The following is a 26,510-nucleotide window of genomic DNA, read 5'->3' as shown; positions in this document are numbered from 1 at the left end:
AGTGTACTATGAGTAAACCTGGATGTTTATGTTGTTCTGTGCTTTCCCTGACAGTAGACATGAGTAGCTGAAAGACATTCACATTCACACAAAGCACCAGCCTCAGGCCACTTGTGCAGTGACGTATCCTAGTGTTCTTGCTGTATAACTTGCTTATAGAGGCTAGCAATCTGCCACCTTCTTATGCCAAGCATAAAAAATTGCTTACAAAAATATACCCATCTTTAAGCAAAGTCACTTTGATCAAAACCTTCCCCCGCTTTTCATAAGCTTTTTCTCACCAATGCTGTACGTCCCATAGTGATGACAGGAATGAGACTAGGAAGTTCTTTACCACTTTAAGTAAAGAACATTATCTTTCTTTACATATAGTGACTATATTAAAAAATCTGAAAACTTCATAAATTCAAAAGCAGATCCAGGAAAGGGATCTGGTATACTGACTGCTTACTCAATGCCCTCTGTACTACAGCTTAGTTTAATATAATGTGCTATTCAATTGGGATTGCTACCAGATTTCCTTCAAAAATAGGAGCCACCACAGTATCACTGGATAACATTGCAAGAAAAAGTAAGAGAGAGGAGTGAGGAGGTGTTGAAGAGCTAGAAAGCTGAGATGCAGTTCCATTGCCAGAATTATTTTTTTGTTGATACTTCAGGTCTTACCACTTTGTCTACATGTGTAAGCTTGGTGTCACAATTACGCATTCAACTTCAAAAGCCTGAGCAATTCAAGATTTGTGCTCTTTATGGCTACCAGAAGCTTCCCAATTTCTCTTTTCAATGAAGAAGTAGTCACAATGTTCATATTACATGGCTTGAATATAGTCCTTAAATTTTCTTTGTTTCCTTTAATTGGTGAATGCCCCTGACCTTGACTGGAAGACCATGAGAATAAACACATGAATGACTGAGGTGCTTACCCTCTCTGAACATTATGGAAACTTGAATAACTAAGCTAGATATGTATCTTGCAAGCATGCCTGAGCAACCATAATTATAAAATTACTATAAAGTGAATGTCAAATCACTTTCCTTAACAGAAAGCATCTATCAGTTAAATAGCATAATAAGCATTGTATCATTTAATAGCATTAGTTTTCAAAGTTTAGTTATACCTCCACCAAGCATTCCTGAAAGCCAAAAGCCATGTTATACAATATATTCAATGCTTTGGCTTCAGACGACAGAAAATTAATTTATTTCCCAAATTATCTGAAATAGAACCAAATAAGCAGGTCACATCTCCAAAAAGATATAGTTACTTAAAATAAATGAAAGTGTTGTAGTAAGTCTCTACATTTTATGGTGTTGCTCAACATACTGTGTCTCAGTCAGCAAGCAATTGCTCCAGAAGAACTAAGATACTATCCTATATGTAATAGGAGTTGAAAACAAAGAATAAGAAAAATAGCAAATACTGAAAACACAGTACTGGACAGGAAACAATTGCTTGGAATTTAAGATGTTCAAACTGCCGTACCATCACATCAATTAATGCAACTTCCTCAGAGAGCAACCTGACAGTCTCAAATGTCACACTGCCTGTAGTTGTATGAATGCACAGCTAATTGAACAACATTGTAGTGACAGCATTTTAAGAATATCCATCACTGTTTCTATATGGTGACCTTCTCTTACACAGTTCTGCTCTAAGGAATCACTAGGCAAAATGATACGCTCATCCCTCAGTGAGCCCACTGGTCCCACCCATGTCAGACTTCTTTTCTTCTGCCATAACAACAGTCCAGCTCCAGCAGAGACAGAAATCATCGAAATATTCACATTTAAAACCCAGTGTGGACTGATGCTATTTTCAAATTTATGGAAACAAGTGGCTGAAAGACACACCTAATATGTAGTAGGTAGTAACAAAAACTAGAATAATATGAAAACTCATTTAAAAGCTCAACATTCTTAAAACCTGACATGTTTTTAACCCCACTGAACCAAGAGAATTAATTTATGTGATAAACTTCTGGTTCCATATATATTTTGTATTTAGCTATCTATATCCACCACATTCCATGGATGGTAAATCACAACTGCCAAAATGAAATGGAAATTTTTCAAAGTGAGTGAAAGGACTTCAATTTAAGCTTACATCAATGTCTTGTTTTGAAATATCAAAATAATCTTTCAGTCCCCTGAACTACTATTCCCTACAGCCACAATGCTATCACAACATGCTGTAGCCCCACAGATTTCAAAAAGGGAACTGATGATGACCAACACGTTAAAGAATAACTTATAAGGCATGGGGTGGGGGGCAGGGAATGGCTGCAAACAAAAGCAGTTTCTTTCCCCTACAAGGAAGCTTAATGCGTATCACCACTTGGTGCTGAAGTAAGAGAAAATGCTTTACTGGGAGAAACTAAAAATTATGATTCCTTGTTTAGATCTACTGATACTAAAAGTAAAACAAAACAACATATTCCACAGCAACAAACAGGTTTTCCTCAGCATTCAGTATCAGATTTCCATCATATTCCCATTATAAAAAAACACCATATTTATTCTGTCCACTCCCATCCAACCTGTCTAGCTGCATCATTTGATGTTTGTTGACAGCTAGGCCAACAAGATGGTTGCATTTCATGTGGATAGCAGGTTATTAACAGATGTACATAATACCTACTCTTTTGGCAGACTCCCTAAGGATGAAGAGATTTAAAATTTTTCTGTTTGTCACCTACTGGAGATTTCTGTGTATTTTTTATTCACTGGAAATAAAGGATTAATGATTGCAGCACAGTGACAAAAAGATAAAACAAGCAAGCTATTAAGACACAAACTAATACAAATGAACTGGCAGTGACAGAAGACAGACCTTCAGCGTACAAAGGGGCTCTGCTGCAACACACACAGACCTGTGCAATAAAGATGTAATTAAGGAAAAGAACACAGACTCCTTTGTAACAACATGGACTTCATCTGGTTGGCATGGCTGCTGCCAAGGGAAAAGCAGCTGTGACTTACATCGCAACTGTACTGCAGAGCAGACCACACTTGTGTTATTTCATCAGAGGTATTTATTACCGGGATATACTGATATCAGCTTGCCCCTAGTGGCTGTGAATTCAAGAGTAAGCCTGCTTCTGACATTTCTTACAATTTCTAGTGAAGGTTTTTCTGATGGAAATATTAATAGTCAGCCTATTGAACTGAGAATTTTAGCTTCAAATGCCTTTCTGCCAGATAGGCATATATGAAAAGCATACTCAACACAAATCCTAACAAGTGACTCACTGAGGAATATTATCCTGATTGTTAATGTCCTGCTGGAGTGAACTCAGTAATTTATAAATTGCATAATGAGACATCTAAGAAGATCCAAGCAGACCAACACCAGAAGCAGACTTTTCATTTCCAAGTAGTTCCCTGAAGTTTCTTTATTTATAATTAGGCGAGAGTAACCCACATATTTGTTATTGCTTGTTAGGATAAATTGTGACGTAGACAGATCAGTATAATCTGGACTTAAAAATTCATATGAGGATATAAAGTTACATCACTTAACACTGATGGCTGTAAACATTTTTTACATAGACAGGCTTGTTCTTTATTTGACCTTTCCTTTGCTGACCCAAGAAAACGCATGTGAAGGAGAGAGAGGGAGTTAAGGCTGTGAGAGTCAGGACTCACTGCCCAAGGGAATCAGTAAAATACATTTTAACTGAGGCGCACTGCCTCCAAGCATTTACACCTCTTTCAAATACTAATAACTAAGCAGTTAAGGACTCCCTTGTTATGTGGCATGATTTTCATAAATTCCCACAAACCAGGTGTACCATTAAGAAGGAAGTGACATATATGTATGAATTAAGAATGTGCAGTTGAAGGGAATACCTGGATGCGTATTTGAAGTCTTTTTTTTATATATTCCTGTATTTTATATGATGAAATTAAAAACATTATTACTATGTAATACATGCCTTTTTTCATTACCAGAAAAAAGTCAATTTAATAATATGGAAATGAGGAGGAGTCAAAGCCAGTCTCCTCCCGTATTTTGAGAACTAAGGTCTTTTGTCGTGATTTGTTAAGTTTGACCTAACTCATCTGCTGGATGAAGCCTAATCATGACAAACAGTGGCTTTCAGCTTTGACTGTTTCCTATAACTATTTTAAAGTAACAGTGTGAATCAAAGTCAGGTTTTGGTGCATTCATACAGCTAGGAAATTAATTCCAGAGAAGACAGTAACTCCCCAGACAAGGTAACTTCATCCAGTTTTAAAAGAAAGCGTTTTCAGAGAATGTTAATTCACTTTAAGCTATTGAAAACCTCATAGTCTCCTATACTGCTAGGGCCTTTATGTTTTCATGTAATGTTATTGGGGTAAAACAGTTATCTTAGCACTTATGAATTCGAAATTATTCGCTCTTAACAAGAACTCCTGCACTATGCATTTTCCTTATATTCTTTCTTTCTTTTTAAAAGAAGTGTATGAAGTTATGTCTTGTACAAGGTAAAGTGCCAGATAACTCTTAATTCATTGGGACAATGCAATATTAAACATTATGGAATAATAAACATAGTCTACTAGAGACTCAAATGCCCTCTTTAAAAGTGAAAAAAGCCATTTTTAATATTTACCCGAGCCTGTAATCTAAACTTTTTTTAATGTGCATTTCATAATGTTGTGCTTGGCTAGCACAAACGGTATAGAGCTGAGAAAAGGAACACTTCAGGCAATAACTGCAACAGCTAATCTGATGCCATGGGGCTGGAAATTTCTCAGCGATGAGACAATTAACAGAAGTTTTGGCACCACTCTTTGTCTTTCTTTCATAAGGAAAAATCTGAAGACAATTTGGAAATTAAAAAAAATAAGCTGCTTCATGAGGCATATAAACAGACTAATTGCAGTGGATTTCTCTAAAGCCTCTGTTACAGCTGATCTGCTGCTGCTGCTGACTCATACATAACACCTAGCAAGATTGATTCATTTTTCTTAAAGTGTATCCATTTACTCATTCTGTTAAAGAATGAGTAAATATCTTTGTCATTATTCTTTTCCTTAAAGCAATTTCAAGTCTGAGGTCCCTCAGGGACTTCATTCAGATACCTCTTACAGTTTATGAATACACTTCAGAGATAGAGTGATAAACTGCAGAATTGGTATTTTTCTGATATCCAACTTATATTCATAGTTCATACAGGTACAACAGGTGATAAAAAAAATTGTATCCTCTTTACACTTTAGTGACAATTCCAGAAAGTGTTTTTCAGCTTTTCATTTTGTCAAGAAGAGCTCACTTAAAAACCCACCCAGGCCCCTTACTCAGTGACAAGCTTGTCTGTGCGTGCTTCTAAAATGAGCTTACTGCAACTATTCTTTGCACTATGAATCTATTTCTAAGTACAAGTCCCAAAGGTAGTGAAAACTGGTAGTAACAGCTTAGAAACATTTTAAACAGTGCCCCTCCCACAAGGCTTTCAGGATGATAAAGACTGATTTGAGTTTAAAATTTTAATATTTACCTGAGCCTGCAACACATAGTGAAGCCCTACAGTCACTTTCATCAGGACTTCATGTCCCTGGAACTTTCCTCTTCTAGCAAGTTTAACATCACAGCTCACTACTAGCCAGATATGCCACAATAAGATTTTCTCAGCAATACCACATGGTCTAGCCAGGTGATTTGAGACAAAACCAGCCCATTTGATTTTCAAGGATTAACAGCTTTATGTTGAGAAAGCATATGATAATCCTTGCAATAAAGTAAGAATTGAAAAATTTGTTCATTGGGACTACAAAGTAACAACAGTATCAGCAGGTTGGCTGCAAGAACTAAATTATTGTCTTTGTCATCTAATTTCCATTGTTTCAACAAATCAAATGACTACAACACAGCCATTATGCAGTACCATGTTCATATTAACAGCATTAACAAGAAACAGAAGAAAAATTCAAAGAGTAAAATCCTACATAATGCCATAGAGGAAAAAAACAGAATTTTTTCCAGCAGGCTATGAAGAAACACTGATAAAATAAAAAATAAATAATGATTAAAAGAAATCGAGAAGGCTGATGAAGGCATTACTAACAAAAAAGTGTATATAAATAATGCCATATTCCACACAGGTGGTGTGGTTAAGAGCATCACTGTACAACCATTGGTAACAGTTTTAAGGAGAAAACAGCAGCTGAAAATCACCAAATGACCCGATAATTCAACATTTTCAAGTAAGGACTTCAAGACGGTAACAAAGAGTGGAAAACGCTGTTCCTAAACTTCAGGGATAATTAGTAAGTTTCTTTCATTGAACAATTAATGACAGAAGAATCACAAGCACCAAAGCACTCAAGCACTTGGTGGATACTGAAAACAAGACGTCTTATAGTAAAGCCTACTGTTCCTTCTTTTGATAAAAGCATAATGCATTTTTGCCTTCTCATGGCAGTGATAGTGTTCTAAAAAGCCCATCAATTCAAGGCTATCTCACAGAGGTCAGGCTGCAGACTGCAATTTAAGTCTAGGCAGGAAGGATAAACTGTTCCCAAGAGCAGGCCATGTTGTATTACATAGGCAACACAAGAATAATTCATATGACTTAAGAGGTTAGGAAGGATATCAGAAGTATGTGTATTAACGGAGAGATACTCTCAGATATGAGGGTAAAACACTTTTTTTTTTTTTTTTAAACAAATACAACGATAAGGAAATGGAAGAGTAAGATGTTACAGAATTAATTCCAAGGCAACTGTTCAATCTAGATGACCTCAGTAAAAGGTAAAATATAGAACACGCACTGTAAAATTCAGTGTTGCAATTCAGTGTGACAATATCTATTCCAGGCTAAAATACAGGAGTGAAAACTACCAACATTAATAAACTTTTGTTAATGACAGTGCTTATTTATCAGTGATAAAATCTCCTGTGACCAAAGAAAGATCCCAGTATTTAACATAGAGCACTTTCAGGACAAAAAATGTCCCAAAACACAAAGTCACTATGAATAATCTCAGATCCATTTTTCCTGCTAAAAGTACCTAATACTAAAAATACAGAAAAGAAAAATCATAGACAACTCACACAAAACATGATTAAAATCTACTTGTGTGCAATACAAATTGGGTTGCAAGTCACCTTTACAAAGCAATAATATTTATAACCTATTTAGAAACTCAAGTTTAATCCTAAAACATTCTGTGCATGTGTATACACACATGTGGAGAAAACTAATAATATATTCTGTATGTATGAAATCTTTTGTTCCTTACAAATAAAAATTCAGGGAATTGTCCATACAGCGTATTTTGGATAAAGAGTCTCACTCAGGTGGTGCAAACTCATGCTTCCTCCATTATAAACAGAGTTAACTCAGTTCATATCAGCTAAGAATCCGGAATTTTTTTTTTTTCTCCTATTCAACTTCAGCATTACTGCTGCAATATTGACGCATTCTGTTTTTTCAAGCTGAGAACTGTTCAGTGAGTTGCTAAAACTTAGAGCATGAAGTGTAACCTCTCATTGTTTACAGTTACAGGCAGCTTCATTTACAAACATATAGCTTTATCTGTTGTACAGTATTTGAAAATTTACCTTTCGGACTGAAGCCAAACGATTCATCATTAAAGACTCTTCTCTATCATCATCATCATCCAAGTCCAACATGGGCATACTAAAGCTATCAATAATACTGCAGCACCTGGAGTTTTCATCCCTTGGATCAAAGGGATCCACAATGATTGGTTCAGTTCCTTTGATTTCACAGCGGCAGAAAGGACATCCTTGGCCATCAGATTCCTACAGCAAGACAAAAAAGTACATAAATTTTTAAAAATAAAAAATAGAAGTAATTTAAAAAGTAGGTCTTATATCTTTCTACGCAAAAATGCCCTTAATAGGTCTCTAAGAGCTTGTAAAGAAGCACTGAAGTAAACAGGAAACAGATATATAGATACTTAACTATAGTAAATAGTAAAATGACTGCAGTTTTAAAGCTGTCTCTTCAAAAGCTTAAGCTTCACTTAAAACTAACTAATCAAAAATGCAACCATTATCTCTACAAAGCACCAAAATTGTAGTTGTCTTACTATTACAGGTCAGGAAGCAGCACCTTGCCTTTTAGGATTACAATTTGCCTATTTCTTCAGGGGAAAGAAGGTGAGGTGTGTAGACAGAGATAATGCATTTTATTATATATCTTTTATATTAAATATAAAGTATTTATTTTCCATTTTAAGTTAGAAAATGCAGATGAGCTTTAGAGCATGCAGCTGTTACTCTCTGAAGAACATATATACAGTCCGCCATGGCTGCAACATTACCATCATTGAGGCAATATGCATACAGAACATCTAAAGCTACAAACTTCTTTTGATGTTTAAGTAACAAACCAGGACTTTACCACATTTTCAATAAATTATGTAAAACAAGGAACTACTTTTCACATCTTATCAGAAACAAGAATTACTTGAATTTTAATTTGTAAGTGGTATAATGTGTTAAAATGATTTTTAAGCAGTCATATTTCCATTCCTTTTACTGATTTCACAAATTTTTTTTTTCCTTGTCAGAAGTAATCAAAAAGCCTTTACAGTAGATTTCAGACTACTAATGAACAAAAATATCAGAGAGGTCTTTCAAGCACTTAAAGAAATTTTTCCATCAAGAGGCACAATGTAGATTGAATTAAAAGAAAAAAAAACAAAACAAACAAAAAACCCAAAACAAACAAAACAAAAAAACCCAAACCAAAACCACACACCCAAAAGAGCCCTGAAGCTTTGAGAGATCAAGATAAATCAATCTGAATTCAGAAATTACATTGTGTCATATTTGCAGTCAGGTAGACAGACAGCTAAAAAGATACAAACACCAAAATTAATTCTAAACAACCTACCTATCCTGAAATATCATCAAGCAAGCACGGCTTTTTGATTTCTCAGATGTAAGAACAGCTTTAAATTTTTTCTAGCATTACTTCTATCTTGACACTTGCCAGTCTTAATGAACTGACAGACGATTTTAGAGTTTGTGGAAGAACTGTATCCCAAGGCCAGATAACTATAAATGATGTCTCCTGACAACAGTCATGTCTATTTGCATGGTTAGTACTGGATTTTCATTTTGTATGGAAAGATACATGTAATCTACTTTTAGCTGCCTTGCATCCTAATTACAAAGGACTAGTCAACAGCACTTACTACCTCAAAGAGTACCTCCAAATTATATGGACCTACTGAAGTAACCACTGTCAAGTGAACGAAGTCCTCCCTTACCCATACAATTCTTCACAGTTTCATTTTCTAAAAACAGCCTTACAGACAAGGCACAGAGCTTTTCATTTTCAAGGCTTTCTTTTATCTGTGTTGTCAAATAGTTCTGTACTAGCAGTTTCCTTCCTTTCTTTTCAAAAGCACCAAGTTCACCAAAATATATTGGGTAACCACCAATCACAGCAGCAGAGACTTGTATTCAACAGTATAAATACAACTGAGAAATTAAAACTGAGATCTGAGATGTCTATATGAATACACGTTTGTCCATGCCCACAGAAAGGTTATTTTGAACATTGAGAGAGTAGCTATTGTGAACCTTACAATGCAGCATACGTGCCTATACGATTTTAGAATCAAGTCCAGACATGTAGTTTTTAGATAAGACTAGATTTCTGTGGAGCAAAATGATGTTTTATTCCTGTTGCATCAATACAAAAAGGAAAGTTAAACTAAGTCTTATTTGAGAGACTGGTCTCCATAAAGGTGAACAACTCTGAATCATCCTTAGTATTCTATGCATATCTGATGTTGCTTACTCAATTTTTTTCTGCTTAGTGAAAACATCTGTATTGGACCTCTTGAGGCATGTCTAATGAGCCATTATGCTGCCAATTAAACACTAGCCCACCAGAAGCTCACAACAGCTGACACTGTTACAGTGCAGTATTTCTTCATTGCCTCACTAATTATACAAAAGTTACATTTGTAATGAAGTCCAAAATGTACCTGGCCTGTTACAGTTGGTTGCAATGTTCTGATGAAGCTTGATGGTTTTGAACATGTCAGTTCTCTGAGCCTAAAATGCCTTGCTGTCCTCTTCCTGAATACCTAGCCACTGGCCAAAATACTGAGGACCTTAGATTCTGAAGTCTCCAGAATCAGAGCACATCACTGTAACATGCTGCTACCATGCTATAAGACACCCAGCAATCAAAAGTACAAAGATTCAAAGATTTCAGTCCTTTTGCATAGTCCTTTCAGCTACGGAGAGGGGGGGGGAAAAAAAAAAAAGCTACAGACCTCAGAATTTCAGAATTTTTTTAAGTCAAAGATTAACATAGTCAGACCTCTATGTTTGTCATTCAGAATGAAACTGGTGAGAACAGAGAAAGGGTACTCCTGAAATGAGAAATATTGTTCCAGCTCAGCAGCTGCTTAGTAGTGAAATAAATACTCTTATTTGGGTATGTCTAAAATGGAATTTTCTCAGAATTTCTGATCTGAGGGCAATTTGAAAGATTTGTGTTTGGAGCATCTAACGCAAATTTCAGAAAGAACACAAAATCAGAAACTGAGAATACTCCTTTTTCAGCAAGCTTTATTGCTAATGGAATTAAAACTCAAGTGATAATTCTGATACATCGCCTTGGCTTGCCAATGATGATTTCTTAATTATGAACTTGAAAAGAAAAACTATAGTACTTTAAGTCGTATCTCAAACATGAGAATGAAAACTCATTAACTGAGATGAACTCATGTAAAACCAGGTCAAAAATGGACTGGAGTCAAGGATTCTTTTTATTCTTCTCACTACATTTGTAACCAAAGTCTGGTGCCTAACTGTGGAAGAGTCCTGCCTGAGAATGAGATGACCCTTACTTCTGCCCACAAAATATAGATACAAAAGAAGAAAAGGGCAGGGAGGAGAAGGAAGAATTGATTCAGTTTGAGAAGCACCTATTAGGGGAAAGTCTGAAGTTGTAAAGAGGAATGACCTCTGCTTTTGATTTTAAGACAAATGCTTGTTAACTGCACTGAACCAAAGGTACCAGTTCTCCCTTTTCCCACAGACTGGTATGTTCATGAACAAGATGGACAAAATACACCAACCTGTGTCACCAGGAAGTCTCTGTGGTTTTGGGGATATTCTGTAAATGACATTGAGAGATCAGAGTTTCCCCTTCCATTAAATCTCTTACCCCAACAACCATCTAAAGCTAGGTGGTTTAGTGCTTTACATATTAACATGAAACACAAGAATCCTAAGCTTATTTTTCCACAGGCCATTTCATGACTTGTACTACTGACTGCATCCTTCTCTCACCAAAGACATCCTGTCTCCTTATAAAACACTGTCTAGTCAGTTATCCACTCCCAGCTGCTACCTGTCCTCTTCATGCCTTTTGAATACATCATGAAGTCACCTGGGTGGCTGAATTGGCACCAAATGCCCAGCTTTCACTGTCTGAGTAGGTACTGCGCTCAGGAAATAGCTTCTACTTAGCAGCAGTCAGCAAATGGCCTTGGCAAGCCTACAAGTCCAGATTTTAATGACCCCTGGAACTTTTTTTTTTTCACAGATTTTGGCCCACAAAATGAAAAAGTTTATCATTTTGAGTATGTACGTCCTTCAATCCTCTTACTGAGTACCTGGAAAAGTAAACGTATACCCACACTGTAAACAGGGATGTAACAGAGAAATCCATCCTCCACTAACAGAACCACGACAGTACCTGCCACGCTGTAAGACAAGAAGTGCACATAAGGTGTCCACAAGGCTCTATCTTGACATCCTTGTCATTCTCTGCACAGATTTTACACAGCTGAAAAGTGGAACCCATTTCACAGTACAATTCATACTGCTCCTGTAACAAAAGAAAGTCAAGTGATTATTTCTTCACTGTGATTTCTTCACAAAGAATATACTTAGGCACCAGTAATGACAAATATTTCTGAGTCTCCTGCTTTTCAACCCACTTTACTTATTAGTCCAGGAAACTATTGCTACTGATCTATTTAAAACCCACACTAAGGTTACTGTTAACAGGTAGCTGTTAACAGCTTGCTTTTTTGCTTCTTCAAACCTATGATATACTACAATACATGCTACACAAAAAGTTGAAAATATCTGTGCCTATTAGGTTTTCTACAGACTTCTCACATTTAACTACTATGCAAGGCACACATCCTGCTTTTCCTTGGTTGCAGGTAAAAGGAAGATAATGAACACCTGGTTGGAAGTCAGAAATTAAGTGATGAATGGGAACAAAATTGGGATTTCCTTTTCTAGGTATGAGTTTAGGACTAATAAAAGTTATTGGATTGAAAACTGACAAGCAAGAGTGCTTTCCACCTACAGCCAGGATATAGTATGGTACTACGGTTCACTGAAGTAAACAACCCTTGTGAAGGAGGTATGGCAAGAACACCCCCCAGAATAACATGGCAACAGTCATGCACAGATCATTCAGTACTTTTTATCCTTAGAAGACTTACAGGAAGGTATAAGAGCACCTTCAGGAGGAATAAATAATAGATAAAACTTGAGTCCAGAAGAGTTTTCTAGAATTAGGTATTGTTGGGGAACTGGCAATCAAATGCATTTGTGTAGAAATAAAAGTTTTAGTCTTGAAAAACCAAATTTTGAAAGCTTAAAATAAGTACAATCCAGGTCACAGGAAAATAAGCAGCTACTGCTGAGTAAAAGGAGGGGAAATGAGGCTAAGAAAAAGAGAAAATAAGAGACAGCTCATATCTGCAGCTGTAGTCAGTATGTACTAAAGATGCTTATGGTGGAGGTCTCGCAAAGAATCCATCTGCAGCAATCCAGCCCTGCAGCCACTTCTATACCATCTTTTCATAGTTTAAGCCGATCTAGTGACAGCTTGAAACTACTGCAGTTATATATTATTTAAGGCAGCATTCACATAGTTCAGACTCTGTTGAATTACTATCAGAATTAACTAATGGTGTCCTCATAACTACAAGTTCAGAAGCAACTGGATTCATTCAGTGAATTCAAAATACAACATGATTGTCTTGTGAAGAACAAGGTAATCACTAAGAATGTCGAAGCTGCTTTTCCTTTCCTTGAGGAAAAGTAAGAATATGGGGCTAGAAAATTGTTCTGTGCAACACCACTCAGTTACAGAAGATTCAGCAGGTCATCCAGTCTGCTCTGAAGAAATGGAAGACCATCTGAAACAGTATGGCTTGCATCTAGTCTGATGTCTTCCCTTGAACATATCCTCAAATCTTCCAGATGCTTGTCAGGAAAAAAATGCACTACACCATATACCTTTAACCTTCTAATGTTAATTTCAGCGCCATTTTTAATCAAGCATTTGTCTTGTGGTGGCTACTTCCTATTACTTGAGTATCAAGCATCCGCACATTCGTTTATCACATCATCACTTAACAAGACTACAAACACATCTAGATATTCTAATTTTCTCTGCAAAGTGACTCCCTTTAGGCACTTAATTACTTCTGTTGCTTTTCCCCGATCCCTCATTTAATTTGCACAATAGACAAAGAAGAAAGGAGAGAGATCCTGCAACCAGTGTCTTTGTGATATATGAACTATACTCTTCCTCCTGGACCTGTCAACAAACTGTACCATTCCTATTCAGGCTTCAAAACCATCATTTGATCTTGATTTTACTTCTGGTTTCCCGTCTGCTATTAGCAAGGAAACACCACACTACATAAACCTGTAACATGAATATCAGAAAAATCCTTAATAACCGTTAACACATTTCTCACTTGGAAGAGGCTTAGAATAAACAAAACTTTCCAAGACATGCTGTCTGCATGACCATCAGCTCTAGAGTTTAAAAGATTATTATCCTGTTCTTCATCTAAGCCCTTCTATCAACAACGTATTTTCACTCTTATGAATTTATTTCTCACATTTTAATGAAAGCTTATTAACACTGCTTGATGAGATACTAATGAAAGTGAAGATTACAAAATAACTGACAAACTCTGCAACATACCTGTGTGACTTTTATGTGATCGTGCGGTGTGGGTTCACATAATCCTGTCAAATCAGGATTATAACTTCGTCCATCTGGGAACAGATAGCTGCATCACAAGAAGATTGTTATAAATATGCACATTTCTTTTGCTATTTTAGCTAAATAATACCTATGAAATTTCAAAGGGGCAGAATAAGTTACAGTAGACATTAACTAAAATGCATCATCTTTCCTCAGCCATCTTTCTTATCTTTTGGGTGCAACTGAGTTGCTATACATGCATTTTGACACATGCTCAAGTCTATTTATAAAAGCACAGGAAAGATTTTGACATTGCATGCGTAGCTACGACCAGAATGCATCTGAGCTTTGATTAGCAGATAACTTTCTGAGTGTAGCTCAACAAAATATTATTTCAGATCTTCATTTCACAGTGATCTTATACTTGCATATGTTCCTAGTAATCTTTCCACTGTGAGCATCACACTTGGTGACTCTATAGACTATTTCAAGCAATGGAGCAGAACAGAAGGTAACACACATTTGTGTATTATATAATATTATATATATGTCATATTATTATATATGTGTATATCTGTATACATTATGACATATATAAATCTGTGTATGTTATGACAAGAATCTACACTGAGAATCCAAGATGCAGACTGGACTTTGAACAAGAACTGATGGGGGGCATTTCAACCCTGTGGGAAATTAATAATAGGTTAAATGATATCACAGAGACCCTAGGCTGTTACATATTCAGATTTATGTTACCTCTAACTTGGAAAAAGTTTCTTGGAAGTCATGTTGTTAAACCACACTGTGAGAAAGTTACATTTAGATGGACTACAAAAACTTCACTCTGCATTAAATATTCTCAGCTCTAGTTTTTGTTTGCTCAGTTTTTGTCATGTAGAAACACTACCATTATAAGTGTGGGTTTTATTATAAGCATGAAATCATCATACCTGGGAAAAAAATACTGGATTGTGCAGGACTGAGAAAAATTGCAAGATTGTAAAGGGTTTCTCAATCTTTTTTTGAGGATTGATCAATTTTCCTGGTTGTTTTTTGTTGTTGTTGGTTTTTTCTTTTTTTTTTCATTATGATCACATGGATAAATTTGTCTGTTACTTCAGCCAACCTAGTAAAGATGTACTACTTCTCCCTATAAACTTGGATTCTCTTGTAATTGTAAATCTTTTCAGTAAACTATTAGAACCCGGAAAATGTTCTGGCTGCACAATATATGGAAAAGCAATTACATAGCTTTCAAATCATTGTCCAGTTAGACACACGAGTAACTGGCAGTAGTAATTGTTCAATAAGCTTAAGTGCATTTGGGAATCTTATTGGGGGTGGGGGTGGAGGAATCAATGTGACTGCTGCCCAATTTTCTTTTCTCCTGGAATTTATCTGCTATGAGATATGGCTTTGGTTAACAGAATAACCTGGAAACAAGTGTTTTTCAAATGAATAAAAGGGATGGTTCTTAAACCTCAAAGGAATGCTAAATAACATATCCAGATTCTCTGTTTTAAAGATCTTTAATAACTACCCATATAAGCATTAGAAGAACAAGGCAATCACGATTTCATACCTATGGTGACTACAGGAATTTGTACTTACAATCCTTCCCGGCTGCCATCAATCAAAGCTTGAAACAAAGGCTTATTGTGAGGTATGGTCTGCAATATGTTCCCATCGCCAGTCACATATCCAATGGCCCACTGTCCCAAGCGAGTACAACTCAGTCTGAAAATGTAGCTTGATAAAAACAGGATAAATGAAAAGTCAGCATTAATCAGAGTTCAGCCAAACAAGTGAAGAGAAGAAGGATGGCCTTTGGTTAAGACATTGAATTAGGTCTCTCAAGATTTGGGTCAGATTCCCAATACTGCCACGTGTAATAAACCTGCATCTTTTACACTGTTAGTTCCTCAAGGGCAGAAATAAGGTAACAGTGGCACCCTACCCTCAACTTTTCATTTGCTTGCTTTTTATTTGTTAAAGTGGAAGCTGCACATTCACTGTGAATAGTCCTACTACTTACATTTAGACTTGCCCATAAACTGTTTCAAGACCAGTTTATTATATCATCAAGTCTCCATAGCTACAACATAGACCTTTTGGGCATACACAGGCCAATAACCTGAACAAATGGAAGGGGAATTACAAAACACCTTTAGATGCAACAGAAATGCAAATGATGAACAACAGAAACTGCTCTACTAGCAATATTAATTTTGTGTGTACCAGAGGAAGTAAACAGGACAGAAGAAACATCACTTCTCCTTCAGAAAATACCAGCTAATACCGACCCAACTTCTGTGTGTAACAGGTGATAGCTGGGAGTATACATAATGTAGACAGGGAGCACAGTAGGACGAAAAGGAACATGACAGGCAATAGTATCGGGCATGTTTAGTTCTTCTTACTAAAAACTCTAGTCCCACTCATGTCAGACACCATCTCATATGCAAAAACCTCACTCAGAAAAGCATCCCACAGTAAAATACCACAAACTCAATTTTGTACTACAGAGCAGCTTTTCTTAATTATACATCAATATTTTATTTCCTTCCAAACTGTTTAAAATGAGAAATCTTAGCCTCCCTGAAGTTTGGCATAGCTCTTACAACCTTCAATAGGGCCAACATTACACTGAAGTAGCAACTATTCATTCGAACAGAATCTTGTAATTTCCAGAATGTTTTAGACAGATTAAAGCAGCAATTTCACTTCCTATCTCCTCTTTCACACTCCAGCATTTCACCTAAGCAATTCAGAAAGTCATTTTCTGATATGCAATAGAAAGTTATCTTAAAAATAACTCTCTGTTTACAAAGAACATAAAGGCAACTTTGGATAATTTCTTTATTACTTCTCTTTTATAATCACAGAACCAGAATCATAATAGAGAAACTACTAAGTATAGCAACCACTCTCAAAATCAACCTAGTTATCTGACTTCCGTAGTAGTGTTCATGAGTGCCAAGCTAAACATCAATGTTATTCTACTGGAACCACTAGATTCTTGTACATATGCACTTGACCAGTCAGGTAACTTAACAAGATACAGTATATTGTTTGCTAAAAAATCAAAAGAAACCAAGTACAGAATGTGGGTATAACTGTTGCTAGACTTCTCTAACAGGTTTCAACATGATGCACTTATATGTATACATATGATCCTGCAGCAAAGCTAGACAACTAGACATTAGGAAAAATAAGCTTTGTAACTGAAAGGCAGAACTAGCAAAATAAAAGTTAACTAATACAGAACTAAACTCATTAATGAATTTTTATTTCTCCAATCTGAGAGAAGAAAAAAACCAGGACAACAGAAGTGGCATAAATGGTAAAAGTTCAGTTTGAATAATTCAGTATGTATAGTACCACTTAATTATTTTAAAACACTACATGTCATGATATTTAATCTGACAGATTCCTTTTCTAGGTGCAGAGTTTGTGATATAGATTCATTACTGGCAAATTAAAAATAAAAAAGAACATAAGAGGAACACATAAGCACTGATTAAATTAATAATTTAAGTGTGCTACCATGAAAGATGTTAAGATTATTTTTACTTCACTATTAAGCAACAATTCAATGCAAATTTTGAAAAACAAATTATATTTTCAAATATGCTTTTCAAGAATGCACTGCTTGTTATACCTAATTCAGAAGAAGAAAGGACAAGCAATGTAATTTCAATTTTTATTCTGTTTACTTGTACTTATTTAGACTTTCGTGTGCTAATACAGTATTTTTTGCTTCACCGCACTGTACAAGAACTATGGCATAAAAACCAGATCACGGTTACAAAATTCCTATGTCTTAAAATTTAAAAGGTCAGCATTTTTTTAATGTGGAGTTCCAAGCTTTAGTATTAAACTATTTTTAAAAATATATTTTGATACAAATAAAATCACAAGTAAAAAAATAACCCCTACTACTTCTCTGATTTGCTGTTTAAAAAAAAAAAGCCAAAAATTCACTCCTGCAATATTTCAGTGAGTGTAAGTATCACACAATATGGAAATATGAACATAGAATAATTTTGTAGCTTCTGAGACAGCAAGTTTAACTGGAAAGCAATAATCAGCAAAACCTCTCACCTCCCAGGCTTAGTGCTGTATTTTTGTAACCTCGCTTTCACTTCATCATATGTGAGGAATGCCATATATCCAGGATGCGTCACAGCTAAGAAGTTCCAATTCCTTAAGATTGAACCCCATGGCTAAAAAGAGAAGACAAACAATTAAACAAATGCAGCTAGGTAGTTACATATTTCTAATAAAACTCAAGTCAATTTGTCAGAGGGGCCTACAGTGGTTTAGCTTCAGCTTAAAAATACGCACTTTGGTTAAGGTCTAAACAGTACAAAAGACTGTTCTATATACCTAGCTTTGCTATAAGGGTTCCTTCAAAAGAATTATTCCAAGAACATCAAGTGCTAATTTTTGGATAAAGATTTTGAAGACCTTCAATTTAAGGTATCTCTGATTTGTAGCTACATAAAATATTAAACATCATGTTTAGTTTAGAACCTGGAGAGTATGGCTCCATGATGGTTTAATAAAAACACAATTAAGCCTATTCTTCAGAGGCGCTGAGGCATTTTCATAGTTAATAAGTAACACTAGCAAATGAAGCTTAATAAAGGCACTAATTTGAGCTGTCATTCCTTTTCTTATTCTCTAATTCTTGGTTTCTTCAGTTACCATAATGGTATTACAGCCAGAAAACAAAACAAATATTGACAGCACTTCATCACAATCTTTGCTGACCTGAATAGTAAATGCTTCAGAAAACTCAGTGAAACATGCCTGATATGCTATCACTTCGAAGAACACAGAACAGTCCTTTACTGTAAATGAAGGATAATTTTTAAGTAGTGGATTAATACAAATGTATTAAGTGTTCATTGCCAGCATCTGGAGAGACAAGAAAACGCCTCTGAATGGTTTGGAGATTTTTTTATGTATTTGTCAAAAGATCAAGGCAGGTAAAGTTAAGCAACACAGGAGAAGATGCTAGTGTTCTTGTGTGCCCTGCAAATTCCTTTAAAGGACTTCTAAGGGCAAGTAAGGCAGAGATGAAATGCCTGTGTGACACTTGAGCACAGCATCCTAACAGTTCTGTTTGAGATTATGATACATTTCCCAGACAAACCCTAACCACTACTTAAACATGGATGAAGACCTGTTTTATTTTAGAATTAATACCTCTTCAAATCAGACACATGAAATAGAACAGTAAGGTTTCAATACAGAGGCCGTAAGAAACCTCAAGTGCTCAAATTTGTACAGAAGGAGAAAAAAAAAAAAAAAATCACAGTCCTAGATGCAACACCGCATCTTGCCAGCTGCTGTCTGCACCCTCACTAAAGAGAGATGCCAGGAGGCTTCATCACATGAAAAATTTTAGTTGCCCTAATTAGAGAAAAAAGTGAGTTGACTCTTTCCCTTTCACCACACCAACACTGACACTTTCTTCACAAAAACACAACATTCTTTCTCCTGTTGTGTTACTCAAGTGCATGCATGTAAATCAAAAAAGATGATCAAACACTCAGTACTTGGATGTCTTGTTGGACTGTGGTAATAGAAAGGCTTGCTACAGTACATTATGAAATAAATTCAAGTAGTGTGCAAATTCCTTGGTTAATCACAACCATCAAGCTTCTAAGTTGACAGACAGTATCTTCCTCAAGTGCTTGGACTCTCTACTGACTATCACACCACTGTTATACCTAGAAAACGATGTGACAGTATGACTGAAAAATCAAAGGGCAAAAACTCATGGCTTGCCTTGTGCACAGCAACACAGAGTATTACAAAAGCAGAAATGTGAAATGGAAAAAGATTTGTACGCTTTCTCTTCTGTGGAAATATTTTTGCATAAAAGGACAACTTAACTGAATGTGGTAACAGTGACAGAATGAAGTTCCTTTCCTTCAAAGCACCTACATATTCTGCCATGCTAACTTTACCTCTGGTCAGAGGACACAACACTTAAAGATGTGCATGCATACAATGGGGAGGCAGGGGGAGCAACTTCACTTTTACAGGATCTCCATAAAAAGTAATCTTGCTTTCTTCTGTGAATAAGCATCATTATAAACGTAGCTTTTCTGTAACACAACCCACAGTTGGCAAAACAGTATTTTGATTACTTAAACAATTGGGATTTTCTCTCCGTGGGTGTATGCACATGTAGTTACAGAAGCTGTTTAAAAACTAGAGAAGTAAAATGTAACCTCTGGGAGAGGTTCTCAGACCAAGTTCAGTGCAAGTTCACTTCAACAGTTACGCAGCTATTGCACCAGTTGGTAATCTGTTTGGCAAAAATTCTCTCTCTGCTGCTTTGTTAAATTAAAAATTAATCCTAACCAGTCTTCTCTCCTTACATATATCAGTACTGCTAATCCCCTTTTCTAGCCCAAGGCATGGTAATGAATCAAACCAGCAATGGCCTCACAAAGAAACTAATGCAAACAGATATTCATTGGCCTACAGAACAACAAAAATAAGTCTCATGAGGCTTCTGTCCTGAAGTTTAAAGCAATCTATAGGACCCCACATAGGGTCAGAACAAACTGTTACTTCTCAGATCACTGACTTCTCATTTAATTTTTTATTTGATGTACTGATTAAAACAAAACAAAAAAACCCCAAACCCTGCTGTTATTAATAAGCAGAATGCTTAGGGGAAAAAAATCCTACAGAACAGAACCTTATGTAAATGCACTTCAGTGATACATGTTGCAGCCAATGGGCCTCAGCCATGCTGCAGTCAAGTCTGCGATCGAGATTTGGGCTTGATTACTAACCTGGACACAGCATTAGTTTGCCAAATACTGAATAAAAGAGAGAAACTTTGACAGAGTAGAAACTGATCCCAAGGCAGCAACGTTCACACAAGAATGCTTGATCATATCAAGCTCCACATAAAGGGCAAAGCTTAGGGGGATTTTGCTAAAGCAGCACGAAGTACCATGATCTATATTCTCTAGTTTATTATTTCAAAGAGAACCCCCAAAGTTTTGTTCAAACTTCCATAACCTGTGTGTGTTTTAATAAGTGACCAATGTTTGTGGTTAAATTAAACAGAGAGATTACTTACACCATAGCATTTTCAACTTTGATACAGTTTTGACTCAGAGTGCAGAAGACATGATCAAAATCAAAACTCTGTAAACTAAAACCATTAATCATCTCCTGCCAAATCTTAATATCAACTTCATAATGGTACCCTTTCCCATAACAGCAAAACCAAGAAAGCTAAACAGATTATCACAGAATAACATGGAAGACGGAACAAACATATGGCCCAGGCTTTGACGTAAAATTGGTATTTTGAATGTATCTCCAGCAGGCTAAAGAATAATCATAGAATCATTTAGGTTGGAAAAGACCTTTAAGATTGTTAAGTCCAACCGTTAACCTAGCACTGCCAAGTGCCCCACTAAACCATGCCCCTAAGTGCTTGACAAACCTTTCAGTGAAGAAGTTTTTCCTAATATCCAATCTAAACATCTCCTGGTGCAAATTGAGGCTGTGCACCCATTTAATCATTGTGTAGGGTAAAGAAAGTAAACAATCAAACAAATGGTCATGTTCCTCAAACATTCCTATATACAAAAGAAATATCCAAAGTGACAAATTCAGAAACAATACATCTAACGTGGGTGCAAACCAGCACAGCTTTCTATATTGACTAAAATACTTCAAGTATGTTCTATAGAAGGAACACAAGCTTAACAGAGGCACATAACACATATACAAGCTTATTTCAGATAAATATTACCTATTTAAAATAATACAATTAATGCTATTGCCAAAGATAGACCCTTATTGTAAATAAGGAGCAGAGCACTAATGGCAAAAATATGTTCATAAAGAAAAGAGTTAAGCCTACATTTAGCCTAAAAGAAGTCCTATGCAACTCTCCTTATGTGCTTGTAGAAACGCTTCGTATAATTATATATAGATACAAAAGCACAATGAAAATTCAAGTAAGACATACGTAAGTACCTGAAGCCCCACCTTTCTAGGAATGTATTTAAGAACAGTGAAAAATAAGTAAGCAGCAAACACAAAGATATTGCAATCATATTAAATATGTGCAGAAATGAAGCAGGTGTTGCTGGATGTTTTCAGTTTTTCAGATGTAGGTGCTGATACCCCAAACATCTCTAAATGACTAAAAAAAATGCACAATTTATTTCTGAATTCTAGTGTTTCAGTTATTTCATTTTTTTTTTAAAAATCTGCTTCCTTGACCCATAGGTACTTGCCTTAGGGCACTAAACTTCTCAAATTCATACAAGTATCTAAAATTTTCAAATCTTACCTGAAATAATCTAGTGAAGATATCAAATTCAAAAATTGAAATGTAGTCATTGCAGGTCAAGTCAATAGTAGATTTAAGAGCCATTGCTTCCAAACCAGAGCTTATCTGATGAACTTCATGAAGGCACTGCCTGAACACTTTCCATGGCACTATAGTTCTGTGAGAGGGTTGGAAATAAAAAATTTAATAAAACCACATATTTAAGATTTGATACCTTATTTAGACATCAGAACTGGACTTTTAAAGAAGTGGAACATTAATTTGGTTTCTTTACAGACAAAAAAAAATTAAAAAAAAAAAAAATCAAGATTTCTGAAAGCAGCCTAAGCAAATGAAAGAACAATTTACCTTCCTTTAAACAGTCAAACAAAGTGTCATTTAGTTTACAACGATAAATATTCAAGCTTCCTTAGGATGATGACAAAAGTACACTTCAGAAACTGAAATATCCTACCAAGCAGGTGTAGCAACCAATCTCACACCCTCTCAAAGATAACGTAAAGGACCGGCTCTGTGCGTGGTAAAGAACTACTTTCTTCAGACTCTCTTCTCGGAATGATAAGGATCAATTTAGCATCTACTGTGATGACTTTTTTTTATAGCTAAAGCTCATAAACACTGCTATCATGCTACTTGACCAATCAACCAGATACCACTGATACTGGTCCAAGGCCTGTTATAGCCCATGACAGTTACATGAATATTAGAAGAAACATCATCTCAGCTCTTCACTTTCACACATTCTTGCAGGATAGGAGTATTTTCAGACAGCAGTGAATGTGGGAAAAGGTGGGAAATCAGAATAGAAGGAAATTAAAATCATCTTCTCCAACAGAAAACCGTATTCTGTCAAATTCAGTTTCTATTTGCATAGTCGGAGAGAATGCAGATTAGTTATTTTGCCAATCAAGTGCTTCTATTTGGAATCTAACAAGAGGCTGATCACTTGAAAGTGCTCTACTTCATCACTCTCAAAACTATGAGAAATTGTTCAATGATAGCAATTATTCTTCTCATGTCATTAGGGTGAAACCCAAATTTTGCAAAGCCTTAACACCTTCTTTTAAAATAGTTCTGCCTCACATTGAAAGCAGATTATATGATATTTTAAAAACATTTTAATTAACCAAAATATAACTATTAACCAATATAGAACTATTTTCAGGATTTAACAAGACCTCACATATTCACAGTAATATTTTGTTAATAACTGCTGAAATGACAATAGATACAGGCTTCACAAACACATCAATATTTCCTCCAATTCTTATTACTTCACATTGCCTTATTTTTAAAAGAGTCAGAGTACTTGATTCCAGTTTTTCTAACTATTTTCTTATGTGGAAATGTATATTACTTGGTCTCACAGTACTGTGGGGAAAAAAAAAAAAAAAGACCAACTGTATTAAGTTGGCCCTGCATTATAAGTATTATGCAGTTAACCTAAATTAAAACAAGTAGTAATTTGAAGTACAACACTAAAAACACCCTCCTGTATTTATACTGCATCAGGCATTCACTACATTTGTAAGTACAAAGAAATCTACTTGTTACTTGGAGGCTTATATTGAGAAAGTCATAAATGTGAAATTTAATAGATCTCAGCAGATACTTTCATCTGTGTACGAAAAACAGGAAACCACAAAGAGCTGAAGAGAGATACCACATCAGATGCCATTTAAGAAAGAATGCACATCAAATTTTGATTATGGTAAAGAGAGAATGAAACATTGCACTAAGTTCAGAGAACAAAGCTGGAAAACGTCAGTGCTTTTGTGGTGTTAAAGTTGTCTTAGTTCAAGTGCCTACTGCTTATTTAGTTCCTGTAACCCTGGCTCTGAAATGTTTTCCGATTCCCTTTGTAAACCACCGTAAATGATTACCGGGTCACACTGGGATCATGCTGAAATGGGGTTAGAAAAGGTGGGTTTTGTTGGGTGCAGGGCGGGGGGGGGGGGCTTGTTTGGGGGTTTTGTTTAGTTTGTTGTTTTGTTTTGTTTTTTAAAGGTTAAGACAATAACCCTTAAATAAAAACCAACAGAGAATCTACCAGGAATTATTATAGCCATAATATACCTTAAGAACTGCTTTTTCATGCCTCGCCTAAACAGTTTCACGAAAACATGCTCATTAGATGCAATTAGTAAGTAGGAAGCAGGATCTTTTGCTATCTATTCACTAACACCCTGCACCCCAAAAACCCCAACAACAACAGAGAAAACAAACAAAAGTCTTCAGGAGAATATGTTTTTAGAGCGCTGTTGGCTAGTTCTTCGGCTAAGACAGAAACCAGATGGTGGGAAATGAGTGACTAGCTAATGAAGCAACATCCGAAGTTATTTTGTGGGACTTCTCCAAGAACAAGTGTCCGAAAAAGTGGTGGCCCCAATTTAAAATTCACTAAATCCAGCAGATTTTTTTCTGCAGCTTTGTGGAATAGGTCTTTTATCTTCTGCTTTCTTAAATAAAGGTGAGAATTGGTTGTTGAAACACATTAACTCCTGCTTCTCAGCAGTTACTTTTATACAGCTATCACTCTTAAATACTTTGAAACAGCACCAGCCAAGGGATCATTTCTTCCCCAATGCCTCTCTCCAGTTTAAATATACAAATTGCTGCACTCTTTTGAGACCTTGCAGACAGCACACACTCACTCAAAAGGAGGGTGTTACCGAGTCTGCACAAGGTGAAGGATTCTGCAACATCCTTTCCTCCTGCTCCTACAGCACTGAAATCTGGTGACCTTTCAGGCACACTGAGAAACACTCTCCTCTGGCAGAGATCTAAGGAGGCGGTCACACAGAATGCTTCCCACGGCGATGAGGGGGAAAAAGAGGTTTTCGGAGACAGCTTGCAAGTTGAGTTTCTGTTTGAACTAACATTTCACTGCTGTTGCTTTCTTGTGTTTTAGGGGATATACAGCCTTTGAAGACACCTTTTCATTATTCAAATCTAAAGAGTTATTTTAATTGTTTGGGGACGAGGCAGTGGGAAAGGGAAGGAAACAGGACCAATCAAGCCAAGGTTGAGAATGGGACTGTCCTAGTTAATAGCATGCTTAGATGTTGTTTAAATATATATACATTTTTAAACAGAAAAAAAAACCCATTGCCTTTATAGAAAGAAAAAAATAGGATCCTGTTTGTAATGAAATGCTGCCTGCAGCGTTCAGTTCCTTAACCATAGAAGGTATCGCCTATAAATATTTTCAGTCATCTTTGTCCTTGTAATATTTGTTGCATCATGCCCTAATGATACCCTGCATTAGAGGCTGGCAGGTATTCTGCACATGCCTCACGCTATTACGCTGACCTGTGGACACTTGTCTAGGAGGAGGTGAGTTAGTCAGCTCTGCTACAGCTCATCAGAAAGATGTGATTTGACATCCCGGTAACATTAGTTCTCGACAGAATTAGGTTGGGGAAGTGCAGTGTCTCAGTATTTCAGGTATTTAATTGCAGTTACGTGAGCTATCCCTTGCAGTGGAGCGCACATGACTCCAGCAGAGACAATGTTCTGGGAAATATCTCAGGTGAGCAGGTGGTATTACATAGTACTTCCTTCCAATGTTTGATGCCCAAAGTTAAGAGCCCTACTAGACATGCACATATTATGGACAGATATACCCAAAGCTTTGGTAACAGCTTCTCTTTTTATAATGTAATTTGGGGAAAAAAAACAGGACACTGAAGTAATACAAAAATATCTGACTACATTACATGTACATACTGTTATTGTGCTACGTGTTACTTTATTTACGACCTTCAATTAGTTCAAAATCTTCAAAGACATAATTTTAGAAGGAAACAAGAACATGAAGGAAACTTTTATATAGGATGGTATCTACTTACTGTTACTGACACACGTCAAAGGGAAGTGTCACACTATAATCTCAAACACAGTGTTTTAAACACCACCCACACAACCTCCATATGCCTAAAGGAGAAGGGTTAGTGTCCAGCATGTAATTTTCAAGTAATTTAGCAGAGGAATTTAAGTCCTCCCTTCCCTCCTGCCCTGATCATAGGATTTTCTTAAACTCCCTCAATGTTGCTGCATTATTAAAAAGCAAAAGACATTAAAATAAACCTGGAGAGAAAGCAAATATTTTCTGAGCGTGCAGAGTACAGCACTTCAGTAGAACTGCAGAGATACAGCTATTCTGGAATGTCAAGTGACACTGCTCCCATTTGAACCAGAGCAGACCA

General features: G+C 36.1%; 1 protein-coding gene across 3 annotated transcripts in view; it reads right to left on the bottom strand.

Moving 5' to 3' along the window:
• CBLB (Cbl proto-oncogene B) overlaps positions 1-26,510 on the bottom strand; it is a 140,045-nt gene that overhangs the window by 36,289 nt on the left and 77,246 nt on the right. For all 3 annotated transcript variants that reach the window (XM_052794471.1, XM_052794473.1, XM_052794472.1), the window contains exons 5-10: positions 22,303-22,459; positions 18,063-18,184; positions 15,570-15,707; positions 13,953-14,040; positions 11,688-11,819; positions 7,553-7,756 (exon numbers count right to left, since the gene is read on the bottom strand). In XM_052794471.1, the coding sequence (XP_052650431.1) occupies positions 7,553-7,756; positions 11,688-11,819; positions 13,953-14,040; positions 15,570-15,707; positions 18,063-18,184; positions 22,303-22,459 (841 nt within the window). The remainder of the gene's footprint in view (positions 1-7,552; positions 7,757-11,687; positions 11,820-13,952; positions 14,041-15,569; positions 15,708-18,062; positions 18,185-22,302; positions 22,460-26,510) is intronic.

Source organism: Harpia harpyja, chromosome 8, assembly GCF_026419915.1.
Source record: "Harpia harpyja isolate bHarHar1 chromosome 8, bHarHar1 primary haplotype, whole genome shotgun sequence".
NCBI classification, from domain to species: domain Eukaryota; kingdom Metazoa; phylum Chordata; class Aves; order Accipitriformes; family Accipitridae; genus Harpia; species Harpia harpyja.
The sequence above is the reverse complement of the archived record's forward strand: the minus strand, read 5'-3'. Positions and strand labels throughout refer to the sequence as shown.